Source organism: Wasmannia auropunctata, unplaced genomic scaffold (assembly GCF_000956235.1).
Source record: "Wasmannia auropunctata unplaced genomic scaffold, wasmannia.A_1.0 LD334179.1, whole genome shotgun sequence".
Lineage (NCBI taxonomy): Eukaryota > Metazoa > Arthropoda > Insecta > Hymenoptera > Formicidae > Wasmannia > Wasmannia auropunctata.
In genome coordinates, this window is record NW_012028711.1 from 10,262 (window position 1) to 22,031 (window position 11,770).

The 11,770-nt window shown below is 35.3% G+C and overlaps 2 protein-coding genes across 2 annotated transcripts in view; one reads left to right on the top strand and one right to left on the bottom strand.

Annotated features, from left to right (window-relative positions):
• LOC105459597 (transcription initiation factor TFIID subunit 6-like) overlaps positions 1-4,309 on the top strand; it is an 8,579-nt gene extending 4,270 nt beyond the window's left edge. Inside the window, exons 3-10 of the mRNA XM_011705764.1 lie at positions 1-116; positions 437-755; positions 922-1,325; positions 2,125-2,328; positions 2,650-2,832; positions 3,270-3,486; positions 3,561-3,955; positions 4,062-4,309. Coding sequence (XP_011704066.1) covers positions 1-116; positions 437-755; positions 922-1,325; positions 2,125-2,328; positions 2,650-2,832; positions 3,270-3,486; positions 3,561-3,955; positions 4,062-4,154 — 1,931 coding nt within the window. The 3' untranslated portion in view covers positions 4,155-4,309. The remainder of the gene's footprint in view (positions 117-436; positions 756-921; positions 1,326-2,124; positions 2,329-2,649; positions 2,833-3,269; positions 3,487-3,560; positions 3,956-4,061) is intronic.
• Positions 4,310-4,554: 245 nt separating this feature from the next.
• LOC105459596 (mitochondrial inner membrane protein OXA1L) lies at positions 4,555-7,425 on the bottom strand. Its single transcript, XM_011705763.1, has 8 exons — positions 7,221-7,425; positions 6,715-6,949; positions 6,204-6,380; positions 5,971-6,114; positions 5,758-5,843; positions 5,411-5,677; positions 5,075-5,237; positions 4,555-4,817 (listed from the first exon to the last, which is right to left on the bottom strand). Exons 1-8 carry the CDS (start codon positions 7,281-7,283, stop codon positions 4,657-4,659), a joined length of 1,296 nt encoding a protein of 431 aa, XP_011704065.1. The 5' UTR covers positions 7,284-7,425; the 3' UTR covers positions 4,555-4,656.
• Positions 7,426-11,770: the final 4,345 nt, after the last annotated feature.

The window sequence follows — 11,770 nt, forward strand, 5'->3', positions numbered from 1 at the left end:
TGTCTCAAGAGTCCATCAAAGTGATAGCAGAGAGCATTGGTGTTGGTAATTTTCCGGATGAGGCTGCGAAAGATCTTGCAGAGGATGTCAGTTACAGGCTAAAAGAAATTGTTCAGGTTAGTAAAAATAAATTGTATCTTATATATTAAAGTTCCATTGAGAGAGGGAGAGAGAGAGAGAGAGAGAGAGAGAGAGAGAGAGAGAGAGAAAAGAGATTCTTAATCTTAAATGTATTAAAAACGTCTCCTTCACTTTACCTTTTATTTTCACTTTTGAAGATTCCTTATCTCATGTAACATGTAAAATACCAAAATATATGTGATATTACGTACATATTTTTTACTTTATTGGTAGACTGCAAAAACAGTGTTTATTATAGCATGTCATATGAATTATATATATTTTTGTGAAATAGTAATAGCTGTGTCTCTTACAGGATGCTGCAAAATTCATGAGACATGGAAAACGTCAGCGAATGACTGCGCACGACATAGATCATGCGCTGAAGATCAAGAACATTGAGCCGACATACGGATTTTTCGCCAAGGATCACATACCGTTCCGCTTTGCGTCAGGTGGCGGTAGGGAGTTGCATTTTGTGGAGGAGAAAGAAATCGACCTTAACGAGGTTGTAGCTACAGCCGGCGGACAGTCGTGGCCGAAGCTTCCTCTGGAAATTACGTTACGAGCCCATTGGCTGTGCATTGACGGGGTTCAACCTACCATACCAGAAAATCCACCGCCAGTGTCAAAAGGTTTCTGCTGATTCCTCAATTTCTACGGGAATGCAATTATAAGTTTTTCTTCGTACTTTCGAAAGTGAAGAAAAATTTTAAGAATATGTGTTCAAACGATCTGGACACAATTCGCAGGCTTATAATCTCTCAATTTTCAATTAATCACCACGTTAATTTTCAACAGACGTCCAGAAACTGGAGAGCGTCGACCCGACGGTTAAGCTCTCCAGCAAGAATCAGAACATCGGCGTCGGTAAGCCGGGCGGCGGTGGCAAAAGTCAGAAGCTGCGGAACGTCGAGACCGTTCACGTGAAGCAGCTCGCGACGCACGAACTCAGCGTGGAGCAGCAGCTGTACTACAAGGAAATAACCGAAGCGTGCGTTGGCTCCGACGAGGGTCGCAGGGCCGAGGCGCTTCAATCGCTCTCGGCGGATCCAGGTCTACACGAGATGTTGGCGCGTATGTGCACCTTCATCGCGGAGGGTGTGCGGGTCAATGTAGTGCAGAATCACCTCGCGCTTCTCATCTACCTCATGCGAATGGTCAAAGCCCTACTTGACAACCCGAGCCTCTACTTGGAGAAATATGTAAGCTGGGCTTTCATCCTTTTTTCTTTTAAACACATTAAGAGGTCACGCCACATATGAGGCCTCAAAATGATACCTAAGTTTGGGATCTTTTTTGTGGGTAAATAGATATAAAGTTTATTTAAAAGCTGTTTAGAGGACATTGTGTTGTATGTACATACATATATAAGAAACTAAAAATGATATTTTTTGATTTTTTTTTATGTACAAAATAGCAACGCACTGGCCTACTTGCTGGAATCCCTTTTTTCTATTTTTTCGGTTTGACCTTGAACAAAACAAAGAATTTTCATATCTACGTATTAAAGACTATAGAAGTACGTAGCGGTTTTTTTAAATATTGATTTTTCTCGAAATGGCAGCTATTTTTACGAAAAGTTCGTATTTTTGTCAATATAAGTCTTTCGTAAAATAGCTGCTATTTTGACAAAAATCAATATTTTGAAAAATCCCTACGTACTTCTCTAGTCTTTAATATGTAGATAATGAAAATTCTTTGTGTTTTGTTCAAGGTTAAACCGTGTGTCTGAAATCTTGTACACCGATAGAAAAAAAGGGATTCCGCAGGTGCAGGTCAGTGCGCCGCCATTTGGGACATAAGAAAATTAAAAAATAATTTTTTGGTTTCTTATATATGTACACACAATAATGTCCTTTAAGCAGATTTTAAATAAAGTTGTCCATTTACCCACAAAAAAATCCCAAACTTAAGGTATCATTTTAAAACCTCAGAAGTAGCATAACCCCTTAACAAACTGTTATTCAAACTGTTTTTGACGTTAATATTTCAATTTTTTAGCTTCATGAATTGATACCGTCAGTTGCAACCTGCATAGTTTCTCGACAATTATGCATGAGACCGGAGGTGGACAATCATTGGGCGTTACGCGATTTTGCTTCCCGACTGATGGCGCAGATATGTAAAAATTTCAACACCTCCACGAATAATGTGCAAACTAGAGTCACTCGTATGTTTAGTCAAGCATTGGCAAAGAATAGTCAGGTAAAGTTTTTAATGTACTTCACCCAGTATTTTTGTAATTTTCTATAATTTCGTATAACTATAATAACGTATTTCTATAATTTTCTTAAACCGAAGTATGTCCGTAATTCTAATGGATAAATTTAAGAGATTATACCTGCGTCACTGACGTATTAGTGTGGCCAGTGGCAGCCATACACTTTCATTTACATAAATGAAGTATGAATAAAATACTGCACTAAGAAGAAATAATTTCAGAATAGTGCAGATTAATCTAGCTATCAGATAAATTTCTAGCTCGAATTCTTGCTTGATTTTACGAGATGGTTATTTTTTTTGTAGACACCATTGGCATCTCTGTATGGGGCGATCGAAGGGCTCTGTGAATTGGGACCAGAGGTGATCAAAGCTCTGGTAATTCCTAAAATTAAGTCTATCTCTGAGCGTATCGAATCGTGCATCGAGGGTCAAGGGCTATCCAGCGTTGATAAAAATGGAGCAGGACATATCAAGACTCTGCTTGTGGTAAAACTAATTTTAAAAGATATAAAAAAACATTCGACGTATGTAAGCATGTAGAATGAAATGTGAATAATTCTCGAAACTGATTACTATTCACTTTATACTCCTTTAATCTACAAAACTTCAACTCTTCAATCAACCTTGATACGTAAGATGAGAGTTTGAATTGATTATGAGTGCTTTCGCATAGAGCTATGCGTCACGCCATAAGAATATAAATCATCTTAGTTTCATTAAGAAAGTGGGAATTATTTTTAAATTAAAAAAAATTAATTTATTTTTCTTTATACTTTCCTGTGAAGCTGATAAGATCGATGTTGTTTGTCCATTTTCGTGGAAGATTAGTGTATCTAATACTTCTTAATAGTAATTATATTAAACATTACGTTTTCTCATATTAATTATGTGCACATCAAAGATTTGTGAAAAATCTTTTCTAGAAATCAGTTGCTCCGGTCCTGAAAACAATACGATCGCCACCAGATTACGTGGAGGAGTACAAGCAGGATTATGGATATATAGGGCCTGCATTGTGCGCTGCAGTCGTAAAAGCACGCACGCAGCCGGCTGCTTTAACAACCACAGCTACAACTACGGCACTCACTACGAATCAGCAACAAGGCTCTAATTGCACAGGAAAAACGCTCGTGCAGACAGGTAAGCGAATCGATCATCGACGGTGGTGATGTGCTACGGTGATGTACTATGAGTAATTGCGTATTACATTACAGTAACCAGTTCGAGTCCAGGCCAGCAACCCGGTCGCACAATCATGCTTGGCACAAGCAGAAGTGCTACCGGAACTTCCGCCACCGGTGGACAAAAATTTGTCATCTTGCAATCGCGCTCGCAAACACCTACTATCTCCAATATAAATACCACTATCAATACCGGTGCGATGCAACAGCAGCAGCAGCAGCAGCAGCAACAACAGCAGCAACAGCAGCCGACACAGACACAACCACAAACACAACAGCAGCAGCAGCAATCGCAGCAACAGCAGCAGCAAGTTAAATTGGCGCAAACCAATGTCGTCCAACAGAAGACACATGTACAGAGTTCTACACCGAAATTAGTTGTAGTGTGTATGGCTGCCACTGGCCACACTAATACGTCAGTGACGCAGGTATAATCTCTTAAATTTATCCATTAGAATTACGGACATACTTCGGTTTAAGAAAATTATAGAAATACGTACTGGGTGAAGTATATTAAAAACTTTATTTCAACAGGCAAATCTTACGACAAAAACGCAAAGTGTCTTTGTCACGCAGCAGAGTGGCGAGAGGTCGCTTAGTCCAGAAGAGGAACAGACGTTTCAGTGAAAAAGAAAAAATATATATATATATATTATAGAGTATATAAGTGACAAGAGATGAAAAGAACTTCCAAATACTTCCTTATACAGTTAATACATTCTTTAGAATAAGAGAAAATATTTCTAAATAAAAAATAAACTTTTACGAAGATATTGAATGAAGGAGCTTGTATATCTTTCTTAATTTTTAAATCTAATACTGTATATTTTTTTTTATTTCTAAATTTAATGAATTCTTTTTTTTTTATTCAATTGTGAATTTTTTGAATTTCTCATTTATTATTCTTATATTTATGTATAACAAAAATACGTTTTTTTATTTAAAAAAAATATAGAAAATTATGTTTAGTAATTAAAAATTTATATTAAAAATGGGTTGATGTATCAAATAAGATTTGTATTAATAATTTAGATAATTAAATAAGATTTGTTTTATTCGAGCTATAATTACAAACTGGTTTATTGTGTTGCACATTGCGTGCAACCAAATTCGCATTAAACAAATTAAATTATTTTCTACTTTTCGCAAGGATTGTTGTCGATTGCTTTTGTTTTGTCGGATCGAATTTAAATGTTTTCACTATGGGACCCTTACCAGCACTATTAAACTGTATTGCATCTGCTCGTTCTCTATCGGCTAACTGCTTTGTTATCTTCATATTTGTCCAAGCTAAAACAAATGTAATGCAGATACATTTAACGTATTTTGTACTTTTATATAAAATGTATGCATATGTAATAATTTCTTCATTTGCACATGCAACTGATTACTTATATTTGTCTATTATATTTTTGTTGTATGAAGTTGAGTTATTAATCAGTATATGCATTAAATATTAACAGACTTTCGCAAAGCATCGTTATTTTCCGATACAATGTGATAAATATGTATACATTTGTACATACATACACACATGCAATACTTACATTCCTTGACTTCATTAATGAAACCTTTCTTGCTAGTGGGTGCTGCAGTATGGCGTTTTATCACGTTAGGTATACCGAGAGAATTTTGTACACGTGGAATTTTTAATATCCCAGTTTGCACCAGAGAAACAACGTTTGTCGATAGCCAATATATTAAAACAGTCTACAAGCACGGGAGAAATGTGGCGTTAAAAAAAATGCAAAGAAAAAAAAGTATACGTTCAAAATAATATATGCAACAGTTAGTTTGCGTTTAAATTAAATATTTCATGATGTACAAGTATTCTCACATTAATTCTTATATGAACCATAAATACAATATATATATATACTTACCCCAGGGAAGTGTACCATGAACGGCAATGCGATAAGTGGCACAGCTCGCAAGACATATCGAAATAAGCCCATCGCGTGGATATTAGCGCCATCCGTGCCGAGTTCGATTGTGACGTACAGTGTCACACTGGTAGCTATCGGCATTATATAATAAGGATCGTACACTGTAAGATCATGCAGCCACAAGAAGCCGCCGTCTTTCAAACTCTCCACCGGTAAGTTTGCCATTCTTTTCAGCGCGAGGAAGAAGGAGATGAACACTGGCGCCTGAAACATTGAGATTGTAATCGGGAAATGATCTTTTTTTTTTATGCGCACGTACAAATGCGTAGAAATATATTGCGCACCTGGATTAATATCGGTACGAAATTCTTTACAGGACTAACGTCCTTCTGTCGCATGAACTTCATCATTTCTGCCCCAATCCGTGCGCCTATTCGGAAGAGAACAGAAGATCACTTTGTCTACTTTTTATATCTTTAAATTATAGCGAGATTAATAAACGCATTTTTTGTCAATACCAAAATGACTTCGACAATACTAAAACATTTCTAACATACTTTCCAGATGGTCGCCCATATTCCTGGCTTCCGTCAATCTCGCTTGCATGTCTTGTATTATTGGCATGTGATTTGCAAATTGAATCGCATTCTTCCGCGCTTTTATCACCAGGGGAAACACAAGGCATCTTACACAAACAGTAGCTGAAGCAAAACAATTGGATTTGTACTAGTAATCATTCTAAGACTTTGATTAAAAATCAATAATCATCTCGCGATAACAGAAACAGTACCTGTGACGATTGTCAGCCACCATGGCATTTCTAAATTTATGTGCATAAATTCTAGGAAATGCTGTATCATCCCCGGTGGATACCAACCACCTAGTCCTATACTCTCAAACGTTGGTTCACCATTCGGATGCAATTTCACAATATTTTCCACTATTTCTTGTACTGGCGTCGGCGGATCTATGTAAATATTGCAGATAAGTTAAATAAGTTTTGTGAAATAATTTCTATAACTTTATAACTATAATTCTTTCATGTCTCATGTTGTAATTACAATAATATAAAATTTCAAGAATAGGAGAATGCTTTATATGTGACAAGTTTATTTTTAATGTGTATAAATATATATAAATTAATATATAATTAACAATGTTAAATAATTATTTGTCACAGCAACTAAATTTTTTTTTTCTGTGCTCATTATAGTGCTGTAATTATTACAGTAATACATTCATTCCATAGAAAAAGGTCTAGTATAATATATATTAATTTAAAAAAATGTTTTTATATAAACCTGGTATTTCGTCATATGGACTACTTTGCAGTGGTGTTTCATTTGCTGCGACTTCATTTATTATAGTTTCATTTGTTGCAGTTTCACTTGCTGGGGTCTCATTTGTGCTAGCGTAGCGAACCAAAGAGATTCCTGTAATTCTGCAGTTTCGATGCAAATCCAACAGAGAATTGTTTCTAAGAATCCTTTTTTCTCGAGCGACTAAATGAATACGTCTGCATGTAACAATCCTTTCCTAAAAAAGAAAAAGATGTTCTTCTTTGAGTGAAGATAGGTAAATAAAAGTATAACGTATATGAATCCTACATATATCGATACGTCCTATAAAATAGATGTATTTGGCACAGAGTTGTTAATGTGCATGTCGATCTTTTTTTTTTTTAGAATTGTGTTCTCAGTTGTCAGCTAAATTTCTTTTATTTAGGACACAAACTCGTCGCTCTGTAATTCTCGTCACCAGATAATAACCTAATCTAACCTCTAAAAGACAGCTAAAAGTATTTCACCTGCGAAATCGCATTTGATTTTAGCAACGCTTGCCGGCGAACGATGGTGGACAGCCGCAACATTTCTATGCTTTTCAATTAAATCGTGATTCTTGATTAATTTACAAAGTATAAAGAACTCTTCACGTACGTACACATGGGACTGAACTCGGCAGTCGGCATGGACCGCTCACCGCAAGCTCCGCTTGCCGCTTACGTCGTTACTACGTGTGTAGACTGTAGAGTAAGTTGTATGTAGAACTTTTGTTGTTTGAAAAAAAATCGAAAGAAAACGATACAATTTTTAACCGTAGTTGTATAAATCGTAAAAAAAATTATTATGAATGAACAATTTAATCATTTATTCATGATAAATTTCATCAAAACGATATAAAACTAATATAAGTTATTATAGAAATTCTATCGATATTTCAATGGCGAGAAATTTAACAATCTTATTATTAATTATCAAAGACGTTTGCAAGTCCCGGGACGTGGTCGTTTAAATGGACGCGAGAAATTTAAAAGTCTTATTTTTATAATTAACAAAGACGATCGCGAGCCCCAAAACGTATAATCGTCTACATTTTTTTGAAACCCACATTGTTTCTAGCGATGGATTTTACCGACGGCGGATTTTTATCGACGCGCCGGAATCGCGCTTCGCGGAAAATCCGTCGTGTGGCGCGCACCGCGCAGTCGCCATCTTAGAGTCGCGTCGTTTCGAAGCAGCTCCGGCCCGCTCCGCGCTGCTCCGCGTTTCGCCGATCCTTTCGCATCGAAAAATCATGTCGCGCTTGTAGCAAGAGTACATCCCGAGAAGGTATCCACGTAAAGTATCGACGTAAAGTATAATTTAGACTGTAAGATGCTAGATGAACTGTTCCTCGTACGAGCAATTCTCGACGCGGCACAGCGACGCGAAGATCAGTGCGAGGATGTCGCCGCGTCATTCCGTGTCAGCTCTTTTATTTAGAAATTTAAATTTGCGCTCGAAGCGAATGCCGGTAGCAGCGAGAAGTTCGATGTACGAGTTCGCATAGCAAGCTGTTTTTTTTTTAAATAATTTTTAGATTTTACGTGTGCATAAACGGCATAAATGGCCCTTCGCGCCGCATCGAGCTCGCGAAACATCGCGCGTCGGCGTATAAGGTGCAATTTCATGAGACGCTCGTTTTAGCGAGCCATGACATACAGAAAAACTTAAGCAGTAAGACGTAAGCAGTAAAGAAATCAACATGTTAGATTTTTGGTAATCTCATGACTTCGACTTTGACGCTAGCGTCAAAAAAAGGAAGCTGGATTTTCTCAGCTTTAGCGTCAAAGGCTGTTGTTTTTTGTTCGGAACATTTTAGATATACGAATTATACGATTGACGTTAAACTTGATATTGCCGCTTTTCGTGCAAGCCAACTATGATCACGTAATTTTGACGTCAAAAATGAGCGTCGAGCATCAGCATAAAAAGGCACCTTTAGCCGCCGCGTCGCTCTACGATTTTTCCACTCGTACAAAAATTTGCAGCACGCACGGCACGTTTTCGGAGATATCCTTAGAACATATATATTACTGAAAGAAGCAGAGGTTAAATTGTTATGTTTGAAACATTTATATTTAAAACAAATGTTTAAAACATGTTTTAAACATTATTTTGTTTTAAACAAACATGTGTTTTAAACATATTTTAAACGTGTTTAAAACAAATGTTTAAAACATGGTGTTTTTTTTTTTTTTTAGGAAAAGATTTAACATGGATTTTAAGAAGATATATTCAATATTGATTATATATAACGTCTAATTCTGCATTTATAGTCGATTCGATTCTTATATTTGAGGTCATTAATTAATACTACAAATGCTTTGAATTTTCTGATTAGTCAATTAGTAAAATATTTTCTTCTGATAATCAATCATCAAAGCCGAATTAGCATCTTAATAAGACATTACTTTAAGATGATCCTGAAATAAGAATGGCCTGATGTGTAAGCTATAATCAAAGTATTTCTTTATATATTTTTGAAATTTTTACACAGAAATGAAATTAAATTTAGAAATTAATATTACTTATTAAATTTTAAAACCTAATTAAATTATTAAAAATATTAAAATATAAAACTTAATATAATTGGCATAATTGTATGAAATAAAATTAATAGATTGTATATTGATTTTAGCTATTTTATATATATATATATATATGTATATATACATGTATATTTAAAATTAAAACATGTTTAAATCATGTATTCTTAATGTTTTAAATATATTTTTTTTAAATACTGTTCAAAACATGTTTAAAACATTAAAAACATGTTTTTTAAGCAAAAAACATGTTTTTTAAGCAAAAAAAACTACAATGTTTTGTTTTAAAAAAAAAAACATGATTTTTATCAACCTTGAAAAGAAGAATAGAGTGCTGAACGTGAAGCCAACATCTGTGCGAGAGAGAAAGGTATAAATTCCCAATAGTCTGTAATTCGCATGTGCCTCACTCAGCCCATTTTGCCTAATTTCTTATTTTTTGAAAATCTTTAAAAAAAAATGAAAAACGGGGCTAAGTGGGGACTGAATGGCACTTGCGCATTACAGACAATTGGGAATCTATACCTTTCTTTCTCGCACAGATATTGGCTTCAGCTAGATGCATGGACGGTATAGGTAATTCTCCTTCCAGTTAATATATGTTCTAAGGAAATATCTCAAATTTAATGTTGAAGAATAGAACAATCGATAATGCATAAACGCGCGATGACAAACTGTTTTCGCGAGGAGAATCGATTTTAGCGTGTGAATCTTCCGTCGCGCGATGGCTCGGGCATCGGTGCGAAGTTGCCGTCATTCGCGTTCGCTACGTCCTCGTTCGTTATTTACAAGTGTATCGCGCGATTCACGCGTGAGAGGAATATCGGGAATGTTGAATTCAGTATCGATCGATCGATCGCACTACAAAGACATAATTGAGGATTTTTGCAATCGCAGGATTGCCATAAGCCGGACATCAGCAATAAATCATCCCCGTTGGAGACTTACGAGAGGATAAGCGGAAGGATCGTCTCGTTATCCCCATCGTTCCCGAAATGCATCGTGGCGACGAGAGAGAATTGCTGGACAAGGTTTGGACGATCATTGCGACGCTGAGGTAAGTGATACTGTTCGAAGTTTCTCTATGATATTTTTTAATTTTTGTGCGCTCCAGTTCACCCAGGGTCAAGTTAAAAATGATCCATTTTACCATCTAGAAGAATATAATATCTTCTTAAAAAAAAACATGTAGAAAGAAAACGCAGATTGATATTTATTGTACATAAAATTTTTTTGTATTAAATTCTTACAGTCAGCAAAAATACCTTATGTAAATTTTATTATAAAAATTTACAATTTAACTATTACTCGAAAATACTACAAAATAATACTCAACATAAAATAACTATGACGAACGATAGCTTTTGGTATTCATTACAAAAAACTTATCAAATTTATCAAAGAATATTCTGTTCTATATATGTTGTCTTATTCATATTTCTCTCTACTGGTCGATTTTGTGAACCACCCCGTATAGTGTACACCGCGTACATTTTATTATTCTTCTCCGCGTTATAAAGTATCTTACAATTGATTCTAAGAAGCAAGACTTAACAAAGAATTCTTAATAAAATTGTCAATATTTTTTTATTATGATATATGAAATATGTCTATAAAAATTCTAAAATTAGAAACATTAGAGTCCTAATTTAACTAATTTTCTATGTATTAATTTAAAATCTCTGACAAATATTGACATAATAAGCAAAAACGTTATTAATATCTTGTACAATATACTAAAGAAGTTAACCAATAAAACTCTGTATAAATATAATAATTAATCAAGAATAAAATTAGTTGTTTCAACGTAGCAAAGAGAATAACAATTTATAATACGGAATTGTATAACATATCAGGTTAAAAACAAAGTCTTAACCGATGCCGTTCACACGATTTTACCGAGATCTGAGATCTACCACACAGTACATTTCTTCACGGGGTTCATTCTGGATCCGATCGGGCAATTAAAATCACGCGAAAACTCCTACATGTTTGACAGTGGTCCACGAATGCGAAATTCGAACGGGCTATGGGAAGATGTTGTAATCTGTAGTTTCAGCGCTTCCGGCCGATCCTTGTTACACCAACAATTGGCCGTGCTTATCCAGAACATTTGTTCTGGATATACGACAACCCCGGTTGCTCCGGCTTGTTTTGTTTAGCCCATTCTTTGTACGCGTAATATAGGCTGCCTTTATGCCGCCATTGTCCGCGATGTTCTCACCCTGGGTGTTTAACCCGTTTAACTGTAACAATATATATAACATATATTAATACGATAAAGTTTTAATCTAAAAAATATTTTTATATTAATATATTTAGTTAAAAAATATTTCAAAAGGCTTTTAAAAGGCTTAGCCAATAAGTCTGAGTTGCGAAATGACTCATATGACTACTGCAGTTTTTTCATATTTTATCGATATTATTATCTACCCAGATAGCACACAGAGTAAAAAAAAATTCAGTCGTATATTTAGTTATATGTCATC

Coding starts and splice junctions, on each gene's coding strand:
- LOC105459596 (XM_011705763.1), bottom strand. CDS start 7,283: ATGTTGCGGCTGTCCACCATCGTTCGCCGGCAAGCGTTGCTAAAATCA. Junction 6,950..7,220: donor AATCAAATGCGATTTCGCAG/GTGAAATACTTT, acceptor TTTCTTTTTTAG/GAAAGGATTGTTACATGCAG. Junction 6,381..6,714: donor TCCATATGACGAAATACCAG/GTTTATATAAAA, acceptor ATATTTACATAG/ATCCGCCGACGCCAGTACAA.